We start from the raw sequence: 22,241 nt of genomic DNA, 5'->3' as shown, positions 1-22,241 counted from the left end.
CAGAAAGTTTAAAGAAGAACATTTCCACACTGCATTTATTTGATTCCTTATCCTTTGCTGGTTTAATAAAAGAAATTTTACTGTATAGTTTTATAAAGGAATTCTCAAAGGACTCAAAATTTAGATGATAATATGCAAAGTGGGATTCTCTTAGCACGGCCCAAACACCTGGTTTATTAAGACATTCAAAAAATAAGAACATTTTATAAAAAACAATTCTACAAATGTTTTGAATATGCTCGTAATTAAAAATTATGAAGAAAATGTAAAATTAAAGGAAATATACTACTAATATTTTCTTCTCAAGTTTGTACTTGACATTGATTTTAATGTTAAATACATCATGGTGTGACTAGAATACTAATTAAAAATAAACATCCAATACATCCAAAAAATTAATTTTTACAACTTATTATTTTACCACGAACCTAACTGGCTCAATGTCTCTTTGGAAAAAATAAAGTTTCAAGGTTAGTGCCATCTCATAAACATTCGAATGACTAGAATGACAAAATAATATTTTTAAAGCAAAAAAAAAAAAAAATGAGAATTTTAATTAAACAAGTACTAACTTCCCAATGTTTAAATCAATCTTTCCATGCAGTAACCAAGGAATCACACCACTGAATGCTTAAGAGAACATTTTATTTATACATACAAGTAGGAAGACACAAAGCAATTTCACAATCAAAAGCATTTCCATTTTAAATGGCATTTCCACATTAATTGGGGGAAAAAAAAACTCTGCTAGCTGATGATTTCAAAATTATATTTTTGAAAACCACATCACTTAAAACACTCACGCACTTCTCAGAAAACATCAAAAATAATTTTTTTAACTGTGATAGTCTACGTTCTGGACTACTAAATATATACACTTGACTGGAACTGACCATGTGATTTCAACACAGTTCAGGATGATATTTTTTACTGCATGTTATGCAATAAATATGTAGCATATTTCCATATTAGACATTTTTATAGATCACTTTCAATTTCTTAAAATTAATTGTAGGTCCAGGTGCTGAAAATCCCAAATAACAGCAGAACATAAAAGAAAATATTTTAAATTTCTACCGGCACCTTTTCTTTCCAGTATTTCAGGAAACATAATCAACCATAATGGAATTATGGTTTTAACTTCATCCCAGATTCTCCTTCAAATGCTTACCGTTCATTCTTGCTTTGAGCAGTGACAAAGCATGTAATACACTGCTTACAACATATAACTCAGAAAGCCCTACCTGAAACAGCCTACAGAGTGTCAGGTAAGCGCCTTTTGAAAGAAGATTAACGACTATGATTTATAGAAGAAAAGAAGAAGATAAGAAACTCAATATAAAATTTTATATTAAAAATTAACTTTCTAAATGATACTATATACCAGGAAAAACAAAACAAAATTAAAAAAAGGCACTTACCTCACTTCCCATAGACTGGTTACACGATCCAGCTGGGTCGATAGGACAACACCAGCTTAGTGGATGCTGGGATTTCACCTGGAACAGAAACTAGTGACCTATAACTTTAGCAGGTCTAAAACCAAAGAAGCAAAAATCAAGTGTATAATCTATTTTACATTCTAAGCTTCTCTTTCTTGCTGCTATTTGGGGCTATCAGCACATAATCCTACAATTAGTTCACTTTAAAATACATATATGTCTGTATATATATATTTTGATCAGTCACCATTCAAGAAAACATCCCTGTGGGTAGCTAGGAATGCTGAACACTCTTACCTGCCCCTTAGCATCCTCGGGCATGGCTTTAATGTGCATTCTCTTTAAACAACGAATAACTCCATCATAAAACTGAACTGTGAAAGTTCCTGAAATGGGAGTGAGTCAGCATCATTAGAAAATACAATTCAACCTTACAGCAACACATGATATAGAACAAGTAATGCCCTGACAGAAATAAACACCCTATGATTGCAGTAACTGCAAAGACACACCCCTGCTAAGGACCCCACCAAGTTTACTGAGTTTATTGTCTCTTTCCCTGTAAAAATAACTTTGACTTCCCTTATAAAGTACACGAATTAAATCTTGGTAAGTTAGTTGCATGTAATTTTGATTTTTACTGGAGGATTTTAAACAATTTTAAACTGGAGGATTTTATAACAATTTAGGTATATGTTTAAATAACATATCAGGTATGTTATACCTGAAGAAAATAAAATCATTAATTATAAAAATGTATAATATTTCTAAGAATCATCATTTCTTCTCTTTGAAAGCTTCTAAATAATGGAGAGAAAGATCTGCTATAGGGAAAAAATCATTTTCTCAGGAAAGGATTATTCCTTTGCAAGATTAATTAACTGGCAAAGAAGAATTATAGATTCACAGGCTTTTCAGCTAGAAAATATACATATCATCTGCATACCAGTCTTCCTGTGCAGATAAGAACACTGACTTCCAGGGAGGCGAAACGCTGCATCCAATGACAGCTAAGCAGCAGCCCAGCCATTAACTAAAAACCCTGATTCCCCTGTCTTTCCCACTGAACGATTCTGCTTTTAGGACTCAATATTCTGTTTACATGGCTATTTCAAAGCATATTCACTTTTTGTTACAGACTCCATGCTTTCAAGTCTTTTACAGTACTATCAGAAAATATATCAGTTACGTAGATTTTATACTTATGGAAATTCCAATGTTTTTCTATCATTTCCTATACAAATGAGGGCAGAGTGCCACTTCAAGTAAACAGATGCTTGACCTTTACGAAAGAGGTATAAACAATTGGCGCCAAAGCCAATAAATCTACGCACAAGGATTTTTCTTTTCTTTGTAATTTGAATAACACCGTTGATTTCATATCTTTCTATAATTAGCATAATGTACAAATCACAGATATAAAGATCTAAACCCAAGTTATGAAAACAACTGATGAACTAAATAGCAAGAATGTGAAGAATCTGGGAAGACTGTGAGAATGCCAAACCACACGAACCCCTTACACCCCAACATGCTTGCCCCTGTCCTCCTCTCCTTCTTCACAGGGCACTGCCGACAGCAGCAGGCTCTTCACTACGCAGACCGTGCATTCATCCCTCCCTGCCATTGCTCACACTGCTTCAGCTGCTGTGATGCCGTCCTCCTTCCTAACTCCAGCCCACTCTTCAAGGATCAGCTCTTCAAATCCCACCCATAATATGAAAACTTCCCTGACCACTCCAATCTACACTGATTTGCCCCTTCTCTTCAACTTCTCTAAGACATACTACATATACCTAAATGTTCACATTTGTTAGTTTTGTTTAGCTTTTGTAGTGAACAGAAAACTCTTTGAGGGTTTCCTTTTTCTTTCTTTTTTTTTCAGGGTGGGCGGGGGGATAGTGGCAGGCGGCGGGGGAGGCTCATCCACCATGTGGGACATACAGAAAAATGACCAAATTAATACTTCCCATGGAAATTTTTTAAAAACAAGTTATATCTGCCAATATTTCACTAAGGGCTTACTCAAAACTACTGCTGAAATGGCAGAGGCTGCAATCAGTAACATCACTCTTCCACTGATGTAAGCTTAAATTTCTATATAACATGCCCATGAACAAACAGAATAGAATAAAAAATGAAGGTGGTTTGTTTTTGTGCATGTTGTATGTGTGTATGCATATACTGGTAAAAGAAGCTTTAAGCATGGAAGAAAGGTCCCAAAGCTCACACATTTAAAGAAATCTCTCCTAATGATGAGAGAGCATTGTTTAATTTTGCTTCGCTTTGTTCCATTTTGGGTAGATCCTATTAACCTACGAAACTGATTCAATACTTCTTTTCCTTCCAAAAATTGTTACTGACTGCCTACTCTGTGCTGGGCTCTGGACTAGACACTTGGGGAGCCAGTGTGAGTTAAGACACGGGAATAAGAGCTCCATAACACAGCTCTCCAGAAGTATTAAGTGAACAGTGATTTAAAGGCCCCACTAGAAAAGAAGTAACCTGCAAACTTAATAACTGAGATGTCCCTCAGGTGACCAGTAATAAACTCATAGCCATATTTGTTATTTCAATTAGGTAAACCAATAAATTGGACCTTGGCTTTTGTAAAGTTACATTATCATTTCTAGCTAGACAACTATGATTTACTTTTTTACACCTAACATTTTTAAATATATGTCTTTTTAAATGTTTTCCTCTTCTATCTTCTCTTACCTCAATTTTTCTCATTTTTTGTTAGTTTAAATTCTCAGCTTAAATCCCTTCCATGCTTCCCATCACCTCCAAGTAAAATTCAAATTCTTTAGGAAGACTACAGGATACTTCACATGCCGATCCTTGCTTCTCTCTCCCACCTCTTCTGCTATTCTACAACCTTTAAAGGAATCCTTCATTCCAGTCACATCAAAGATTTGCAGTTCCTTAAAAATGGCATGCCTTTCTACTATTCTTTTGCATACACCATTTCTTCTGACAGAAAAACCTTTTCATCCGTCCTTTTCTAGATAACTTGTGTGGCTTTCAAGATACAGTTTAAAGTACGTATCCCCTTACTTAGGTTAAATGCCCTTCTTGCAAAGAAGTTGTCACTCAATGTGTTTTTTTCTTTTTTTTTTTTCGGCCATGCCATGTGGCTTGTGGGATATTAGTTCCCCGACCAGGGATTGAACCCAGGCCCTCGGCAGTGAAAGTGCTGAGTCCTAACCACTGGACTACCTGGGAATTCCCTCAATGTGTTTCTTTAGTAAAAAGAATGAATGAGTGGTCGAGTTTAAGAAATAACTAATAGAAAACTAATGTATTTTGGAAAATATGCTTAGAAGTATTTCACGACTGTTTTAAATGAGATTTTAAACAATTTAAAAAATAAAATATTTAAGTATATTTCCAATAATAATTTAATGCCTTTCTAAATTAATGCCTTTCTAAATTAATCTACAATTTTTAAAATTCATTACCTGTCCAACAGGTTCTCTCATTTTATGCCACACTAACACACCTGATTTCTGTGGTACTTTCAACATTTCTGATAAGTTCAGTAACTTTTGCTCAGTAGTAATATTAGATACCACAAAAGGCTATTTAATTCTCAATTATCTACAGAAATCAAGAAAAAAAGAGCAGGGAGAAAAATGCAATAAAGGAAATCCTCAATTAATAAGTTCTATACTCTTTCCTCAGAAAACTGTACTGTTTCACTTCCAAGTTGAACTGATTTGAATTTTCCTATATCTTTAGCACTCAGGTTGAGATCTTCATAAAATAACTTAGCCAACAAACTGGAAACAGAGAAGTAGAAATAAAATGCATATAATATAAGCCTGTCAACTGAAAGCTGAAAGATTTTAAGCAACTATTTACCTCTATTAATTTAAACAGTCTATTTAGGCAGTATATTATGTATCATCTTATTGTATACAATATATAACATACTGGATGCCCCTAAAAAAGAGTATTATTAGAAGATTCATTAGGTAAAGTATAAAACAAAGAGAAGCAACAGCTATATGTAACAATTTCATACATTAATTAAAATTAGAACTATAGTTAAATTTTACTATAAATCCCATTTTAATTCTCAGATCATTCCAAACACATACCTTCTTTGTTAATCGCCTCAATCTTGGCAGGGTAATAGCGACAGTCTGTCCAACGAGCCAGAACTTCTTCTCCGGCTTTAAAATCCTATTTTAAACAACTTTCAAGATCAATACCATGTATAATAAATAAGCACTTCCTTAATAAAAAACAAGCTTTTGTAAAATTTAACAGAATTCCTTTTAAAAATACATCATTACACATCTGGCAAACAGAAAAGCTTGCTACTTACAAAGAAGTCTTCCTCGTCTTTTAGCCCTTCTTTTCTTAATGCAGGTCTCTCAAGGGGTCTCAACCTATTGCTATCCCAGTAAATCCACTCATCATAACGATGACTCCAGCGCTCAAAATGGACCAACATCTTGCCCTCCTCATAGTCGATTTTTTCAATTCGTGATGGATACCTCAAAAATAAAAAGAGCCTTCATATCAAAAGAAAATTCTTACATTTGTTTATACAAAGTATTAGCTGAAATACTGCTTACTATTACAACCATAAACAAAACAATATGGATCCATATTTTTAAACTACTGACCAACAAAGTTTGCTTTATTCTTTGTCTTTTCTTTTTAATGACTGTTCTTAAGACCTAATGAAATAGTCTGATACACTCCCAGTGGAAATATAAATTATATAATTTAGAATATAAATTGTGCTGTCTTGGGAAATAATTTGATAACATGTATCAAGTGCCTTAAACATATCCCTCCTTTTTGACCAAATAATTCCAATTCTGGAACTATATACACAAAACATTTATAATAACAGAAAGCAGAAATCATATGATTAAGAAAACTGAAGACTGTCTATAACTATACAAACAATGGTATATCCACTGAATGGAATATTATATAGACTTTAAATGTAATGCTTACAAACGATTTATAATGTAGGAAAATGTAAAAAAGTAGTACTATGTTCACTAGAATTATAAGTATAGAAAATAAATTTGTCTAGCAAAAAATATCAACATGTACATTTATCTCTCTATGGCAAAAAAAAGTACTTTCCCTTTTCTGTTTTTCTACACTTTCCAATATTTTATAATGAGCATCAATGACGGTAGGGAAAGCTCAAACCTTCAATTTAAAAATATAAAAATAACATCACATTGTTCTGTCTTCATGTGTGCTGAGTCTCTTATGATGAATTCCAAAATAAAAATTAGTTAACTTGAAACTTTTAACACAAACAAGCCCTCTTCAAAAAAAAAAAAATATATATAGGCCTATTCATTCCTAATGTACTGTATTAAATGTTCACAGTGACTCATCAGAATTCAACAGCAGCACATGGTAGATGATTCAGCCATAGAGTTTATCTCATACTTTTGCTGGGTTTTGATAAATCTCAATTTTTTATTTTCCCTGTGGAATAAATGTAAATTTATATTGTTAACATAAATTTAAATATAAAGCACAACAGACCTCACATAACTTTGAAATCTAGGCACCGACTACTACCTGCTTCACATATCCCTCATGCTGTTCAAGGCCTTTTATGCGTCTCCAGAGCCCTGAATTGTTCCTGGTATAGCTTCTTTCCTTACTTCAGTCTAAGGAACTGAACTGTTTGGAGTTTCCTCAAACACAACAATGCACTGTCAAACGTCTGTGCTTTTGTACCTTCTGTTCTTTCTGCCTGGACCTAACCTGCCCTTCCCTTCCTCTGTATGCTCATCATTCAAGACTTGGTTTAACATGTAGTCACTTGTGTGAAGATTTCCCCAGCTCCCCGCCCCCTGGTGCTCTCACTTGCACCCGTCTCATCATAATCATCTCTGTGCACGTTCCTAAACTGTGTGCTGCGGAGCATTTACAGCCCTTGAGACATTAATACGTGTGACACAAAAAAAGGGTCCCGTGGTCAAATAAGCTAGGAAAATACTGGATTAAATAAACCGTTTTCTTTACTGAAAGACTTCTTGGTCCTGCCAATAAGACAGAAATAAAGCATGCACTATTATCAAACCATGTCACCCTTTCATCACAAAGTATTTATGAACATTTCCTGAGAGAGTAGAGGTCTAAGGAACATGATGTTAGCAACTACTCTGGCCTGTGAGTTTCGGGGACTGAGTCATGGCCACCTTTGTACCCCCAGCATCTTCACAGTGACAGACACACACTGGCTACTCAGGGAATGCTCGGCATGAATAAGAAGTGACGTTAAAGAAAGAAAATCTGCACATTTCTTCAGAACTAAGAAGGCTGTCGACCCAATTATAACCTTATGTTAGATCTTAAGACTTTTTGAGGGAATAGGTGTGGGTAAGGAAACGTTCTGTCCAAGAAAAGCATGAAAACAAGAAAACCTAGGGGATTAATATACTCCCTGAGGTGGATATGCCGATTCCACTCACTTAGAATCAGTGCTGTAATGCTTGTCTTTTGCAGTGTTGCTTTGTTTTTGCTGCTTTGGTTTTTAAAACATAAAAAATGTCAGTAGCATTAAGGGAAGCTTAGAGATACGGCTGTCCTTTAGTTTATTTTTCAACATTCACTAGCCACTTAACTACTATAAACAGATGTTCTATCAGTTCTAAGTTTCTAATTTATGTGTTTATTATCACATCTTTCTGATTTTGAAAAAAAATTAAAGGTTTATTCCATAAGTTCCTTCAAATTCTAAATGTACACAATTAAATGGTAGGTTAAAAGGAAACATAATTAACTCTTCTCTTCAAGGAGCTTAGCTTAGTGTTAGATGAAGAGAGAGAAGCAGCAGAATATTGACAGAGTCATAAATCCGTCAGGCCCTATGTTCTTTCTTTACTGAGCATCAGCTGATTTTTATATACCTTATCTCATTAGATCCTGGTAACCATCCAAGGTACAGATAACACAGTCACCATTTAACAGATGAAGACTGTCCAAGGATACACATGGTAAGAGTATTCAAAGTCAAAGCTAACTGGCACAAAAAGCCTACAGGATAAATGGGATAAGGCCTGTATCAAAGTAATTATACCATACATGGTAAACTGGTAAGTATATATAACATTTTTTTTCTCCTTTGTATATCAAGCTTTTATTTCTGAAAAACCATGAATATTGAGGTGGACATATAATAACAATTATTTGGTAGGGGCCCAGATGTTATGCTTTTGACATAGCATGAGGTTAATGACAACATTACAGCAAAGGTATCTAAAAAGAAAACAAAAATTCTTGCCAGAGTTGATTCTCTCATTAACAGATTTCCTAACAAATTTAGTTAGTTCTTCCTGAAGATAGTGAGCAGTGGGATACTAACTTCATGCTAATTTTGACTATGATTTCTCTCTGCCACTATATTTTTTTTTGTAATTTGAATATACTTTATTTTTTTCATTGATGTATAGTTGACTTTTCAAAAATTCAACATAAGATGCTATAATTAATTGTTCAGAGAAAATTGGAGCATTCACTGAAGGTTCTTGGGAGACATTATGTTGGTCTTGGTGGGGAACTTTAAGGATTTAGACCTAATGAACATGGTACGAAGGTAAAGTGTATACATAAAGCATTGCTCATTTATTCAATCAATGTTCATTTACTTAAAACCATCATGTGACTCAGAGTTAAGCAATCGACCAGACAAGGAAGATTCAGACAAGTAGACTGTCGTTTCTGTCCTCATGGACCTCAGGATCAGAGATTGGAGGGGCACTTCAAGGAAACAGTTCCCTTTGGCTAGGCTACATGGTAAGCAGTTAAGGTGAGTAAAGGAGAATAGTGGGACATCAGACTGGACTGGTTAGCTAGGTTCAAACTAAAGGGCTCTGAAACAGTGAACTACTGAAATGACCCTTCATTCATTACATTCAAATAGGGAATCCCATAAAGTCTGTACTTAATTTGGTTATCAGTTACACCTTAGAAAAAAATCCTAACATCAACATCTTTGCTATACACGTAAAATGCACAAAATGGCGACTTAACATATAGTTCTATACAGTGAAATGATTTCCTTGTTCAAGATGGCCCATAGTAATAATGCCTTGATACACACAGTGAATAAAAAATACTTCCAAACAAATGCATTCACAAATGCCTCTAGATCTTGAACGACAGCAATATTATTTTGATGCACAATTTATGTTTTATCATAACTGAGTGTGAATGGAATGTAAGATTTTTCTTACTGAATTTGGTAGATATCATGATATTTTGTTTCTTTTTTTTTTAAAGAATGAATCATGGAAAGCTGTTAAGAGTAAAGAATAGTGATTACACTGAGTCCCAAACATTTATAAATGATGCGGGAAAAGATTTGAAAAGTAGGAGACTGGGGTTTCAGAGTTAAAACAATTAGAGATAAGAAGAAAGAAAAAAAAAACATAGTTGGCATCTCTCCAGGGCTCAAAGAAAGAGATGGAGAGAAGGCAACCTCACTAGGACTATGATCCCTCAACGCCAAAATTCTACATAGAGCTCTATTACTCCTTATCGTGTCACTGCAAAATACCATAAAATTGCCACTGTCTTCCCTATTATAATCCCACTTTGAAATGCTTGCACTGTTTAAATGATATTTACTTGTATAGAAATTAAGAGACTGCCTCCATTGCTCTGGGCCTACCTTGCCCTCATATGTCTTTTGCACTTGAATCTTAGAGAACAGTTTACTCTGAGCAAACTTAGCAAGAAAAATAATCCACCCTAAACTGTTTATTAGGTTTAATGGAAACAAATAGCATTCAGAAACACTGAGAAGTCTTTACAATGATTCTTGCTGAATTTAACAGAATTCTCATACATGCAATTCTACTACTGTAATCTCGCAATTGATTTCTTAGGACTCTTTCTAAATCAGTGTGGTCAAAACCCTCCAATGGTCAAGTTCAACTGTAACAACAGAGTACAGCAAGACCATTAACAAAAACGAAAATAATTTTCACCTTCTCTGAACTCTTGTAACTCTTTATTGCCTCATCTAATACCAGCATTTTAACACTGTCACTGGTGCCTCCCATTTACACAAGATCGTTCAGAGAATCAAGATTTATGGATTCTGGGGCTTCCCTAGTGGCGCAGTGGTTGAGAGTCTGCCTGCCAATGCAGGGGACACGGGTTCGAGCCCTGGTCTGGGAAGATCCCACATGCCGCGGAGCAACTAAGCCCGTGCGCCACAACTACTGAGCCTGCGCGTCTGGAGTCCGTGCTCCGCAACAAGAGAGGCCGCGATAGAGAGAGGCCCATGCGCTGCGATGAAAAGTAGCTCCCGCTCGCCACAACTAGAGAAAGCCCTTGCACAGCAACGAAGACCCAACACAACCAAAAATAAATTAATTAATTAAAAAAAAAAGATTTATGGATTCTGAACTAAACCTGTAACCCAATAAGAACCAGATACTGGCCAAAGAGGTTAGCTACACACTGAATATACTGTATTGGTTTCCTGTAACATCAACTCTTGTGTGTTGTCAAAACACAAAGAGAAGTGAGAAACCTAAAATGGGAATTACCATTACAGATGAATTACTATACTGGCTCATGGTGTTAACTGTTTTACATGGGCAGATCCTGACTGACAGCTAGATCAGGAAACCATGATCCCCTGAGGCTATATGAAAAAAACACTTTGGTGTAGATGTGTATGAGTATTCTCTTGAGAGAGGGGTTCCCAACTTTAATCAGATTTCAAAGGGGTCCATGATAAAAAAAAAAAATTCTCTGGAAGGCAAGATCATCTATTAACACTGAAAACTATAGGTGCCCCACTCTCCTTGGAAGGAAGAAAGAAATGATGGGCATGCAGCTATGCCAGAACTACAGTCTGATAGATTAAAAAAAATACTTTTATATTCAATGCAGTAACAGTAAAACAATTAAACATGATTTGAATTTAGAGAACTCAATCTGATTTATCACCTAGTTTGATACATCCAGATTTTTACCTGTATTGATAAAGAACATCAACCATGAGGAAATGATAAGGGAAATTCCTTGATACACTGATGGCCTACAATCTCCTACACTTAAGCCAAAGGACATGGCTGTTAACTACTCATTGATAGGTTACAACCCCCTGAGCAAGGCCAGACTTTATCAAACGTCCCAAAAGCCATCAGAATTCACTCTGAGATTTAACTAATCATTTGAATAAGTGCTGTATAAATCAAAACGGCAATTAACCCAATAAATTATTCAAATTATGTATTTTAAATAATAGTCCTGTTCTTGTTTATATTGGTAAGACAATAAAATTTCTAATTTATATAAATTTAAAAACTGACAGTTCCTCATTCATTTCATTTAACTCAACACTGAGTCTCTAATTCACTGTATGTCAGACACTAAACTAGGAATAAAGCTACAAATACAAATAACAATCAACAAACTCAGATTCAGCAGGGAGGGGAGAGAAAAAGGGAATCAATAAGCTAATACAATTACAATATAGCACATAGAAGGAGTACCTAAATTAGATGTTCTCTTGGATAAAGTAGTTCTTCGATTTTTAAAGGATGAAATACACTTAAAATACGACTTAAACATAATTTAAATGTTAGCAGAATCTTTGGGAGTTAGAATTCACAATTCAGAACAGTCTTGTTGATAAGAATTGCATAAGCAAGAAACTCTAACATGGCATCATAAAAAATGACTAAAACATATTGCAAGAGATAGAAATAGAGACCTTCCTTACATACAATTGTCAGGAAGAGGATTATTTGGCAAATAATAAAAATTAATGTAGAATGAAGTCCAAAGCAAACATAATATTCCTATAACCTGCTAACCTTCTAAAATTTTAGCTTCCTGGAAATACTTTACATTTACATTATGCTTTGTAATTTTCTAGTGTTTTCTCACCATTCACTCTCTACAACAATGTCACCCATTATTACAGTACTTTTAGATGATGTGCTTGTAGGTATTGCATGTTAATTTGTTTCACACTTGAGGAACAGACTGAAAACAAAACCCTTTTGATTAATTCAAACCTGATATTCCAAAATAAAGTATAAATCCAAAGAGTCTATTAATAGAATTTCAAGAACATTCAGAGGATGGTTATATATGTCAAAATCACATCTTTTACAACACTGAATTCTAAGGATCTCAGTGCATTATCCCTCAGGCCCTCTTTTCAGACTCATTCATCCCCAGGACACATGTTCAACACAAGCAGCCAGACCACCCTGCTTCCTACCTGTCCATAATCTTTGCAGCAAAGAATGGGTAAGATCAGAGTTAGCCAGGTATTTTGCTTCAGTAACTCGGAGCAGCCACCTTTCAAACTAAGGTTTCATTTCAAATCACTGGATTTATTTAAACTCCTGTTCTTCTCTACCTCCTTGCCATGCCTACATTCGTTCATACCAACCGTGCTGACCAAATCAAAGTGCCCACCCCATAGCCTTTATGCTCATGACCGTCTCCTGCTGTAAGAATCAATTAGACTATCAAAAATTCCTTTCCCACTCCACCAAAAACGCCACCAGTATTCTACTCAAAGTTTATGTACTTCATATAATTTGTTCAGGCCAACATGACCATTCTTTGTTATTTAATTCTGTTACAAAACTCCAAACTCTAGCAGGTTGCAGTCCACCCAATTTCTATTTCTTAATATTTAGCATTTAAAAATTATTTTAATACTACAGATAATCATATATGCTTACACACCTATGTTAAAGTTTTAAGAATTTACACTGACTCCTCTCCTGTTAGATTCTACTTTCTTAGAATAACTAATATTCATGCTATTATTATTAATAAAGCTAACATTTATTAAGTGCCTACCATGTGGCAGAAAACATGAAGAGCTCTAAATGTGCACTGTCTTGCTTATCCTCAAAGAACCATTTGAGTTAGGTACTACTACTGTTCCCAGTTATTTAAGGAGGTCATAGAGGCTCTGAAAGTCAAGTAATTTTCTCAAGTCGAAACAGTGGTGGATCCCTGAATGGAGGTTTGTCTATCTCTTAAAGAATTTGCTTTTGATCATTATATATTCTGCATCTTACAACTGATCATTTTCAGCTCTTGTAAAACTTACTGCAGTATTTCAAATATAGGGGGCTCTTTATCAAGAGGTCCTGAAAACAAAAACAACATAAAATCAAGTTATCTGTTTATTTTTTCTTGCAAATTTACTCTTCTGCTTCTGATACAAAATAAAATGTGTAAAGCTTTTCGTTAGCCCAGAGAGTATGGAAAACAGCTTTTATTATACTGTACAAAATAAACATCCCCCCTCCCTTGTGTAATTCATAATAGTTTGACAAATATCATTTTATGCTTAGTTTTCAGCCAGTAAGTCACAATCCATTTGCAGTAGTGTTCTGCAATGGTAACCAGATTTCAGAATATCCCCGAAACTTTTGGGCTCATTCTTTACCAACTCACCAAAATTCAATGAATTTTGCTGGGCACCTTTTATGAGTAAAAGAGGCTAGGCCTTGTATATAATTCATTTCACATCAGTAGCTTATTCTTCAGTACTTTACCTACGCATGATGTAGTAGAAACGTATTCATTTTTAATTGAAGAGGGTTGGTTTTTTGGCAATGAGAAAACAGACTTTTAAGACACAATGAATATTAAATATCCACATTCTTTCTTCAATTTTATTGCAACAATTCTCTCCAAGTTGTGTTAACTTTAATGACTGAAATAACGTAATATTTACATACTAGTTTCTAATTTAATAAGAAGAAAAAATTTATCTGCTGATCAATGATCTGTAGGAGATGGTAGGAGGAACAGTCAATAGTTCTTCAATACAATGTCATATAAAATACTAAAACACTGAAACCCTTATGAAGAATAACAAAACTAAGCTGCCTTTTCAATACCATGTTAATTTCTTTTAAGAAATTATACTACCAATTTTTAAAGCTAGTATTCTCTCCCTCAGTTAAAAAAATAATTTAAAAATAAAATTAAAAACCCTTAAGCATCTGCAGATACAGTTCTGTCTACTTAGCAAAACTAGAATTGCAAAACATTCTTTTTTGTAAAATTGATTACCACCACAGATAAATTATTTCCTAATTATTGACTTTAATCAATTACTCACCACAAAACAAAGCATTACATAATGTGGTAAGACAAGTGTTAAATCTCGCAACACATAATAATAATATTCAGCAGGAAAAATGTAACAAATAGGGAACTGGATGCGTGTGATAGATGATGACCGAACTTCAACCAAATATCAGATAAGCAAATAAAACTGTCTTCTCTTGTGATCCAACCCTTGCCATTACATGAACGCACACAAGGCACAGAACAATAAAAGTCAATCCATGATTGACCGTAACCACAGGGAGCCTTTTTTTTTTTTTTTTTTTTAATAAAGCAACAAGGGCCTAAACCCTAACAACTATCCAGCCAGATAGCGCTTGGGACCACAGAAAGAGGAGCAAGAAAACTGACACACACCAGAGTACGCGCAGCTCAATATATTCTGTTGTACTGAAAAATAACAAAAAAGGATTTCTGGATCATGCATCACTTTGTCCATACTTACATTTTAACTTCCTCCAACTAACATAAACAGTTAAAGCAGACTATAAATTCAAAAAATAATCCAGGATATTTCCACGGCTGTCCGCCTCAAAAACTATATCTTCAGGTTAACAATTCTGTATGGTCTAGACCGGTGGTTCTCGTATGTGGTCCCTAGACCAGCAGCATCGGCATCATGTGGAGACCTGTGAGGATGCACATTATCGCCCCCACCTCAGATCTACTAAATTAGAAGCTTGTAGCTGTTGGGCCTACGAATCTGTGCCTGACAAACCCTTCAGGTGATTCTTACGCAGGCTCATGTTTAAGAACTACTCTTTCAGACTTCACCTGAATCACTTTCAAAACTGTAGGATCAACGAACTTTGTAAGAGAACCAATGTGTTAGTGAATGGGTACTACACAGAAAGTTAGTGAGTTAAAGTACTAAAGCCAAGAGTTATGATTCTAAGTAATTTCAAAATTAAACAGTTAATGAGAAAGCATTTAAATGATGGGAGAGCAGGATGTAGAAAGAGTAACTACCGGCCCAATACCACTATTCTACAAATACTTCAAACCTCTATATTTTTGTTCCCAATTATATTACCTTTCTCCACCTTTTTCAATACATTTTCTCTTCTTCTAGAGACCAGCAGTTTTGGGCAAACTACATTGGACTTATAGTCCTTGCTTACTTTACTTCTGCCTCAAGCCATTACTTACCTATCTAAAAGTGAGATTAAAAAACCTGTCACCCCTGAATAGGTGAAAAGTAGATAAAAGAGCTTGAGTTTCCAGTTCAAGCAATCTGAGAGATCACTGAATATGTCACACCTTCACTTTAAGGACATTAAAGCAGAAAAGTAAGTCTCCAAAGTCCCACAGTCCATGGCAGAACAGCACCTAGAACCCACATTTTCTGACTTTAGTTAAATTTACTTTTTTCAATATTCCTTTTCTCTTGTCTTTCAAGAAATCTAGGATAAGCAAAAAATTTGAGCAGAAAAGAAAAAGCTCAATTAAAAAAAAACATGAATCAACATAATGAAAGGAAGACTATCAGAGAAAGAACAATAAGAACAAAGCAGGTGTGTTTCAAAATAAATATGTCTACTCCTATTTCTAATCTTGCTTTCAACATTCTTTTGTGGGGGGGGGAAGGGGAGGGGAAGGGAGAACTTTATCTTTAAAAGTTCATGGGGTTTTCTTTTGTGGAAAATTTAAAACTTAAACTACTAAAATGTTTGTACACTGGTGCAGACCTGTTTGATGATTATTAAACTGAGGGTTCACTTAGATCTTAGGATTCAAAACTTGTGACTTTCTGAATGTAAAGAATCTCAGAATTTAAAAACAAGTCTTATGAATTTCAGTTTGAAATTCTCTACAGGCAGGGTCCTTAATCTGGAGTCCACGGGTAAGTTTTCTACCACCACCCATAATATATATTACTCAGTTATTTTGGTATATAAACACGATTGTACATTTTTCTGAGTCTACAGCTGAAATTAGGTTGTCAAAGGTGGTGACTCAAAATTAGAATCAATACTTTCCAAGTACAAAGAGATTTAGGAAAGGTCAACATACAAAAGGACAAATTTTATTTATATTAGCAAAATAATATTTTAAAAGTATTCACCTATGGTTTCTACAAATTCCAAACTCACCTAATGTAATTTAAATGTGTTTTCAGTTTTTAAATTTCATCTACATACTACTTTTCAGGAGCACACTTCTGTTCCAAATATAGATCACACAACTTATCTCTACTAGTGTTTTCCTTTGAATAGCAAATCCAATCAGTAAAAGACAATCCCTTTTAATTCAGACAATACGTAATTTTATTTAAATTAGAAAGTATTTGTACTTCCTACAATCTAAATTTCTTTGATTTTCCCACTCTACTAAAATTCTGTTCATGAACAGTTTAAAAACTCACATTTGCAAATGTTCCATACAGTTCAAAAAACTCCAAATGTGTGGAAACAGCATTTGTCAATTCAAATTTATACTGTTCTATCAAACTCTGTACTTGCAGACATCTCCACATTTTTTTTATCTTTCATTTTCCTTTCCTTTAGATCTAGAAGAGAATTACATAGAAATATTCCAATAAAGGTTGGACGAGCGTAACTCATCTGAATATTTTAAAATGACTTTATAATTTCAAGTTGAAGAGTAACACCAGAGCATATTACTTTGTTTTGTTTTCACAACTAAAACTTGCTATAGAGTATTCTAATTTCAGTCAAAAAGTTAAATCAGTAGTCAAAACTGGTTTATCACATTTTTTTACTGAACAACGTTCAGAATGATTAGATACTTTAACATTTTTAAGGGTGCTTTCTAAATTATAAAACTCTGCAAAAACAAAGATTTTATCATCACCTCAAAAAGGTTTTATAGCATGTTGCAATGACATGATATTCCTTCTGTATTCCAGGCCATTCTCATGTCAACACTAAGGCTACACTTAAAAACTTACACATTGAGTCTTCAGATCCCCAAAGATAAGTTTTTCAACTCTCCCTCTTCCCTTGCATTTACCTCAGTGCTTTATAATTATGTATTATTTTATATAATCTGAAGCAAGTTTAAATACATTATTTTATTTGATCCTTAAAATAATTCTGTAAGTAAAAGTCAGTAACACTGCTTGCATTTTACTGCTAAGCCAACCAAGTTCAAGGACTTAACTCATATTTACAGGATCAGAAAGTGGCAGTCTGAATTTGAACCTGCCTCTTTCCTCTTTAGAATCCACTGATAGTGTCTCAAATATAACTTCAACTCTGAACTTTCTCTTTCCCCAAACACACTCCTGTATCAACGACCTGTATTTATCTTCATTCTTATGATGTGACTGCATTCAAGAAATTATAAAGAAATTATAAAGCTAATATGTTCAGGTTTGGATATACAGAGGCTGCAGTGGCATATATGAGGGAGATAAGACAGAAAATGGTTGACTGTGTTAGCTGTGAACATTAACACATTAAAAGCCTTTTCAAAGACTTTTAAATTAAAAGACTGTTGAGAAAGACATTAAAATGTTTTGAGTAAAACTACAAATTTTTTAAAAATTAAAGCAACCCACACTTCTCAGTAGGAGTTAGATTTAGTCCATATAGAAGAGATCCAGGAAGAGATATGGGAACATATGTATATGTATAACTGATTCACTTTCTTATAAAGCAGAAACTAACACACCATTGTAAAGCAATTATACCCCAATAAAGATGTTAAAAAAAGAGAAGAGATCCAGGTATCAAAAACCACACACTGGAACAGAAGGCGACTGGCCTCTCACTGGCTTCTCAGGGCCTGCATTCATTAGTATTGGTAAATAATCAAACCACCAGGGTTTTCCGATGTAACTGGAAAATTACTTTGAAAGCAAAAAGTGATAAACTGCTACTTAAAATGTGGAGTGTATTTTCGAGGATGAAGTATCTTTCTGAACTTTAAAGAATATGTGATATGGTTTGCTCAAGGAATAATAATGTACTTTCCCCCCAAAAAATAGGTTGAGTCTTCCTCTTAAATCAAATCTACCCCAAACCTAAATGTGGGAGCTTAACTTTAATTTCTGTCCACTAAATTTAGAGTTTATCCTTTTATTTCTAGAGTACATACTAAAAAATATTTTCCTTTTTTTAACATAGGACAAACCTTCTACATATAAGACAAATGGGCATTCAGGTGCCCTACTATCACAACTTTCCCGCCGTACTTCTCTTTAAAAGCTAATGTATCAACATATAAGTCATTTTCCTAGTAATAGCTATACTGCTTATTGTAAATGTCTTACGTACAAAGAGAGTAAGTAATACTTGCATTTCTGCCTGTCCCTCCCTGTCCAATGCCTATAATTCAAAAGACATTTATGGAATAGTATTGAGTAGGGCCTCAATACTATTCCAACTGAATGAATAAATGTGGAAGACTAAGCACTCAATATGGATGCAACCCAAAGAGAATATGAAAGAAAGTAGAGAGGGAGGGATGAAAAACGGAAGGAAATTAGTTCAGTATATTTTCAGTGATTAACTGTTTTGCCCTCATAAGGATATCAAAGTTTCTCAACACTTAAATAATCCTTCTATATTTTTACATGATATTAAAGCAAAAATGTGTGGAATTTATAGGGGATACAGAATGGCCCATAACAAAAGAAACAATATAAAGAATAAAGTTTATCCCATTTAAAAATAAAATCTGTTAAGAGCACCATGTCTCACAGAACTTCTTTTGTGCCCCATATAAAATTCAATAAATCTTAGCAGTTAATTACTTGTCCTACAGTAAAGTACTTTAATACTAAATTAAAGGGTCACCCAAGCCGAAACACTGCTTGAGACTACTGACAGTAACAAAGTCACGAGAAAATTATTTCTTTCAATTACCTAGAATATGTATATACAATACTCTTAATGCTTTTGTAATTAAAGCCCCACTAGAGCAGAATGCTAAAATCATCGTATAAATGAGCTCACAAAAATCGAACTGACAGCAAGTTGCAGTGATTATCGTATGTGATTATTCTGGCTAATGTTTACTCACTTTAAAGAGACCGTTATTACTGGGGTCATTAAAATTAAATCTAACCTTCATCAATGAGTACATCTGCATGATATCACTCTATCTAAGCACCTGGGAATTTTTTGATGAGAAGCATAAGATAATGAAAAAATTAAGCTACAACTTTTATTTGTTTTCTGACATTCCAAATACTCTAAAAGCAAACTCAGACTTAATTTTTAAAGTAGTTCTTTTTCATAATCTTTTTAACTACTGAATCACTGATTCAACAGCTGATGAATTAGGAAACATTTCACCACTAAAAGTGAGTTTCTTACTAATACCAGTTAATTATGCCAATATCCCTTAAGGCCATTGGGAGAACTAATGAACTATGTGCTTTTCCAAAACTGGAAGCTAGTTCAATTGCAACTTTGTCAGTTTGGAAGCCTAAGAAAAGAGTAATATGAATTAACTAATAATTCAAAAAGCCAGTAACTTTAAAAAAAGAAAAAAAATAATTTAACATCAAAGAAGTAGCATTTCTCATACTCTTGCATCACAGGGAGGTTCAATAGTGTGTCCCTTCAGAGCAAAAAGCTTCTTTTGGTCAAAATCAGAACCAAAGAGAGCCAATTACTGACTAAAATAGCATCTTTCAGCGTATGGTCTAATGCAGTGGCTCTCTATCAGGAGCACATAAGCCCTCCACTCCCCCACCCCCCAAAAAAAACATTCGGCAACATCTGGAGACACAGTTTACCATCGTGACTAGGAGAGATGCTACTGCCTGGTTCCCGGGTGCTTTCCAAGCCCCTCCTGAGAACGCTGTGTACATTCTCCAGCTGATGAGAGTAATTAAGCCCCCTAAAAAGAAGCACTCACTGAGATGCAGCTTGGAGGCATGAGGCCAAATAACTGTGCCTTCCCATCTCAAACTATAGATTCAAACTGTCCCAAGCAGAGCCCATTAAGCTGGGGGTCACGGACATTTGCAGAGTTCCAACACCTTCGTTTTTGCTAATAGAAAAAAACCCCAGGCTGGTCTAAAGTCAAGTATCATGACTAATCAAGATTTCTCTGCCTGCCATTGCCAACTCAGGAAGTTGACTTAATACAAATCCATCAAAGACAAATCTACAAAATGCCCACTACATTTTAAAGGGAGTTGTAGTGAAAAGAAAATGTCAAAAAGGCTGGTAAAGTTGTTGAACTGCTAGATTCCTCATCAAAATAAATGGGCTTCAAGAGGAACTGAGGCTGAACCAAGAGACAGCCACCCAGAGAACAGAACTGGAGGCCAGCTAACAGGAATGAGGAAGGCATTCCCTAGGAGAAAGAGGGAATTCTCATTCCTACAGCAGTCCAGTGATCCTGGTGTGTGCTATTTCCCCTTCTCTCCTTTCCAGGTGGTGATTTTATCCTAGGTAACCAATTTCTCCTACACCATTGTATGTAGGGGTATGTTGGAGGTGTCTGAATTCACCCCTTATCACAGATGGCTGGTATAGGAGAAGAAATAAGAGAAGGCCTGAAAGGATTACTCATTTAAAACTGGAAACAGTAACAACCTGCCTTTAGGTCAGTGCACTCTGGGGAAGGAGGAGGTAAACTGGGTTTTGGTTTTAGGTGGAACAGTGAATGACAACTCTGCTAACCATCAACATATTCTGCAGTTTGAAAGACCACCTCTGACACAGGCCAAAAAAAGTAGATTTGCATCAAGTTTTTTCTGAAACTTGGGAATCTGGTTATCTGGATTAATCTTCTCCCTCCTACCACCCACAGAGCTCATATTAAGTACAAAAGAGTACTGGTAACTGCAAAATCTGAAGAGTAGGAAAACTAAATAAACAACGTATATGTTTACTCAAAATGTGAACAAGTTAATGTTTCTGCCACTGTCAGAAGAAGAGCAATTAACCAGCCCATGTGAAACTACACATATCATGCTTTAGGTCAAGGGCTCCATATTTTCCATACCATTTTTGTAAGTAGTCCAGTGCCTCCAAACGAGCACCAATCTCAAAAGTGATTCCAGGACGATTTGGGGGCTTTTTACTCATCTTGAGATCCTGTTCTTCGGAATTCTCTTTTCACTACCTCAAGAGAAAAAAAAAAAAATTAGATTCTGATGCATAAAAGGCACAAGGGATTAAACAGAATTTTTTAAACATTACATGAGAAGTTAAAATAACTGCCAAATTTTTAAGAAATTTGAATGATGATTACCAATATCTCTAGGTAAAGTACTGTACAACTTGCAGGCAATCTTAACAATGAATTAAGAAAAGGGAGATTAAAAAGCTAACTACTTTAAAAGAATGAATAGATGGGGATTAAAACTAACTAATGGCTAAAATGCTTTAAATTTTAACTCAAAAATACCCAAGAAAATTCTTCAGGATAACAGCTGAAAATGTTTTTCTGTCTTTGAAAACTCAGGACAATTGAGTATTCTGGCATATGACTATTGAAATTCTTAAGAGAACAAATTAACCAAGTTTTTCAACAGATATTTATTGAGTGCCTTGTAACATAAAACACTTGATAACACACTAAAGAACACAATGATGGAAGAAACAGCAGACACACTCTTCCAGTGCAGATTTAGTATTCCCCTTGTGATTAGGATTTTTCATTACCTATAATCTCCCACCTTGGTAGCACATGATTCAAAAATTTTAATTTAACATATAAACTTGCAGAGGAAATTTCTTTCTTTTTCTT

The 22,241-nt window shown here is 34.7% G+C and overlaps 1 protein-coding gene across 14 annotated transcripts in view; it reads right to left on the bottom strand.

Moving 5' to 3' along the window:
- The window catches only part of PHF20L1 (PHD finger protein 20 like 1), an 84,786-nt gene that overhangs the window by 60,766 nt on the left and 1,779 nt on the right, over positions 1 to 22,241 (bottom strand). For 4 of the 14 annotated variants that reach the window (XM_049700323.1, XM_049700311.1, XM_049700314.1 and 1 more), the window contains exons 2-6: positions 21,495 to 21,614; positions 5,776 to 5,947; positions 5,546 to 5,630; positions 1,740 to 1,828; positions 1,422 to 1,511 (exon numbers count right to left, since the gene is read on the bottom strand). In XM_049700323.1, the coding sequence (XP_049556280.1) occupies positions 1,422 to 1,511; positions 1,740 to 1,828; positions 5,546 to 5,630; positions 5,776 to 5,947; positions 21,495 to 21,577 (519 nt within the window). In that variant the 5' untranslated portion in view covers positions 21,578 to 21,614. Of the gene's footprint in view, positions 1 to 1,421; positions 1,512 to 1,739; positions 1,829 to 5,545; positions 5,631 to 5,775; positions 5,948 to 16,929; positions 17,074 to 21,494; positions 21,615 to 22,241 lie in introns of those variants that run through there. The other 10 variants (XM_004265310.4, XM_049700316.1, XM_049700315.1 and 7 more) reach the window with 5 other exon arrangements.

This window comes from Orcinus orca, chromosome 17 (genome assembly GCF_937001465.1).
Source record: "Orcinus orca chromosome 17, mOrcOrc1.1, whole genome shotgun sequence".
Taxonomy (NCBI): Eukaryota; Metazoa; Chordata; class Mammalia; order Artiodactyla; family Delphinidae; genus Orcinus; species Orcinus orca.
Note: the sequence above shows the minus strand (reverse complement) of the source record. Positions and strands in the feature narration are given on the sequence as shown.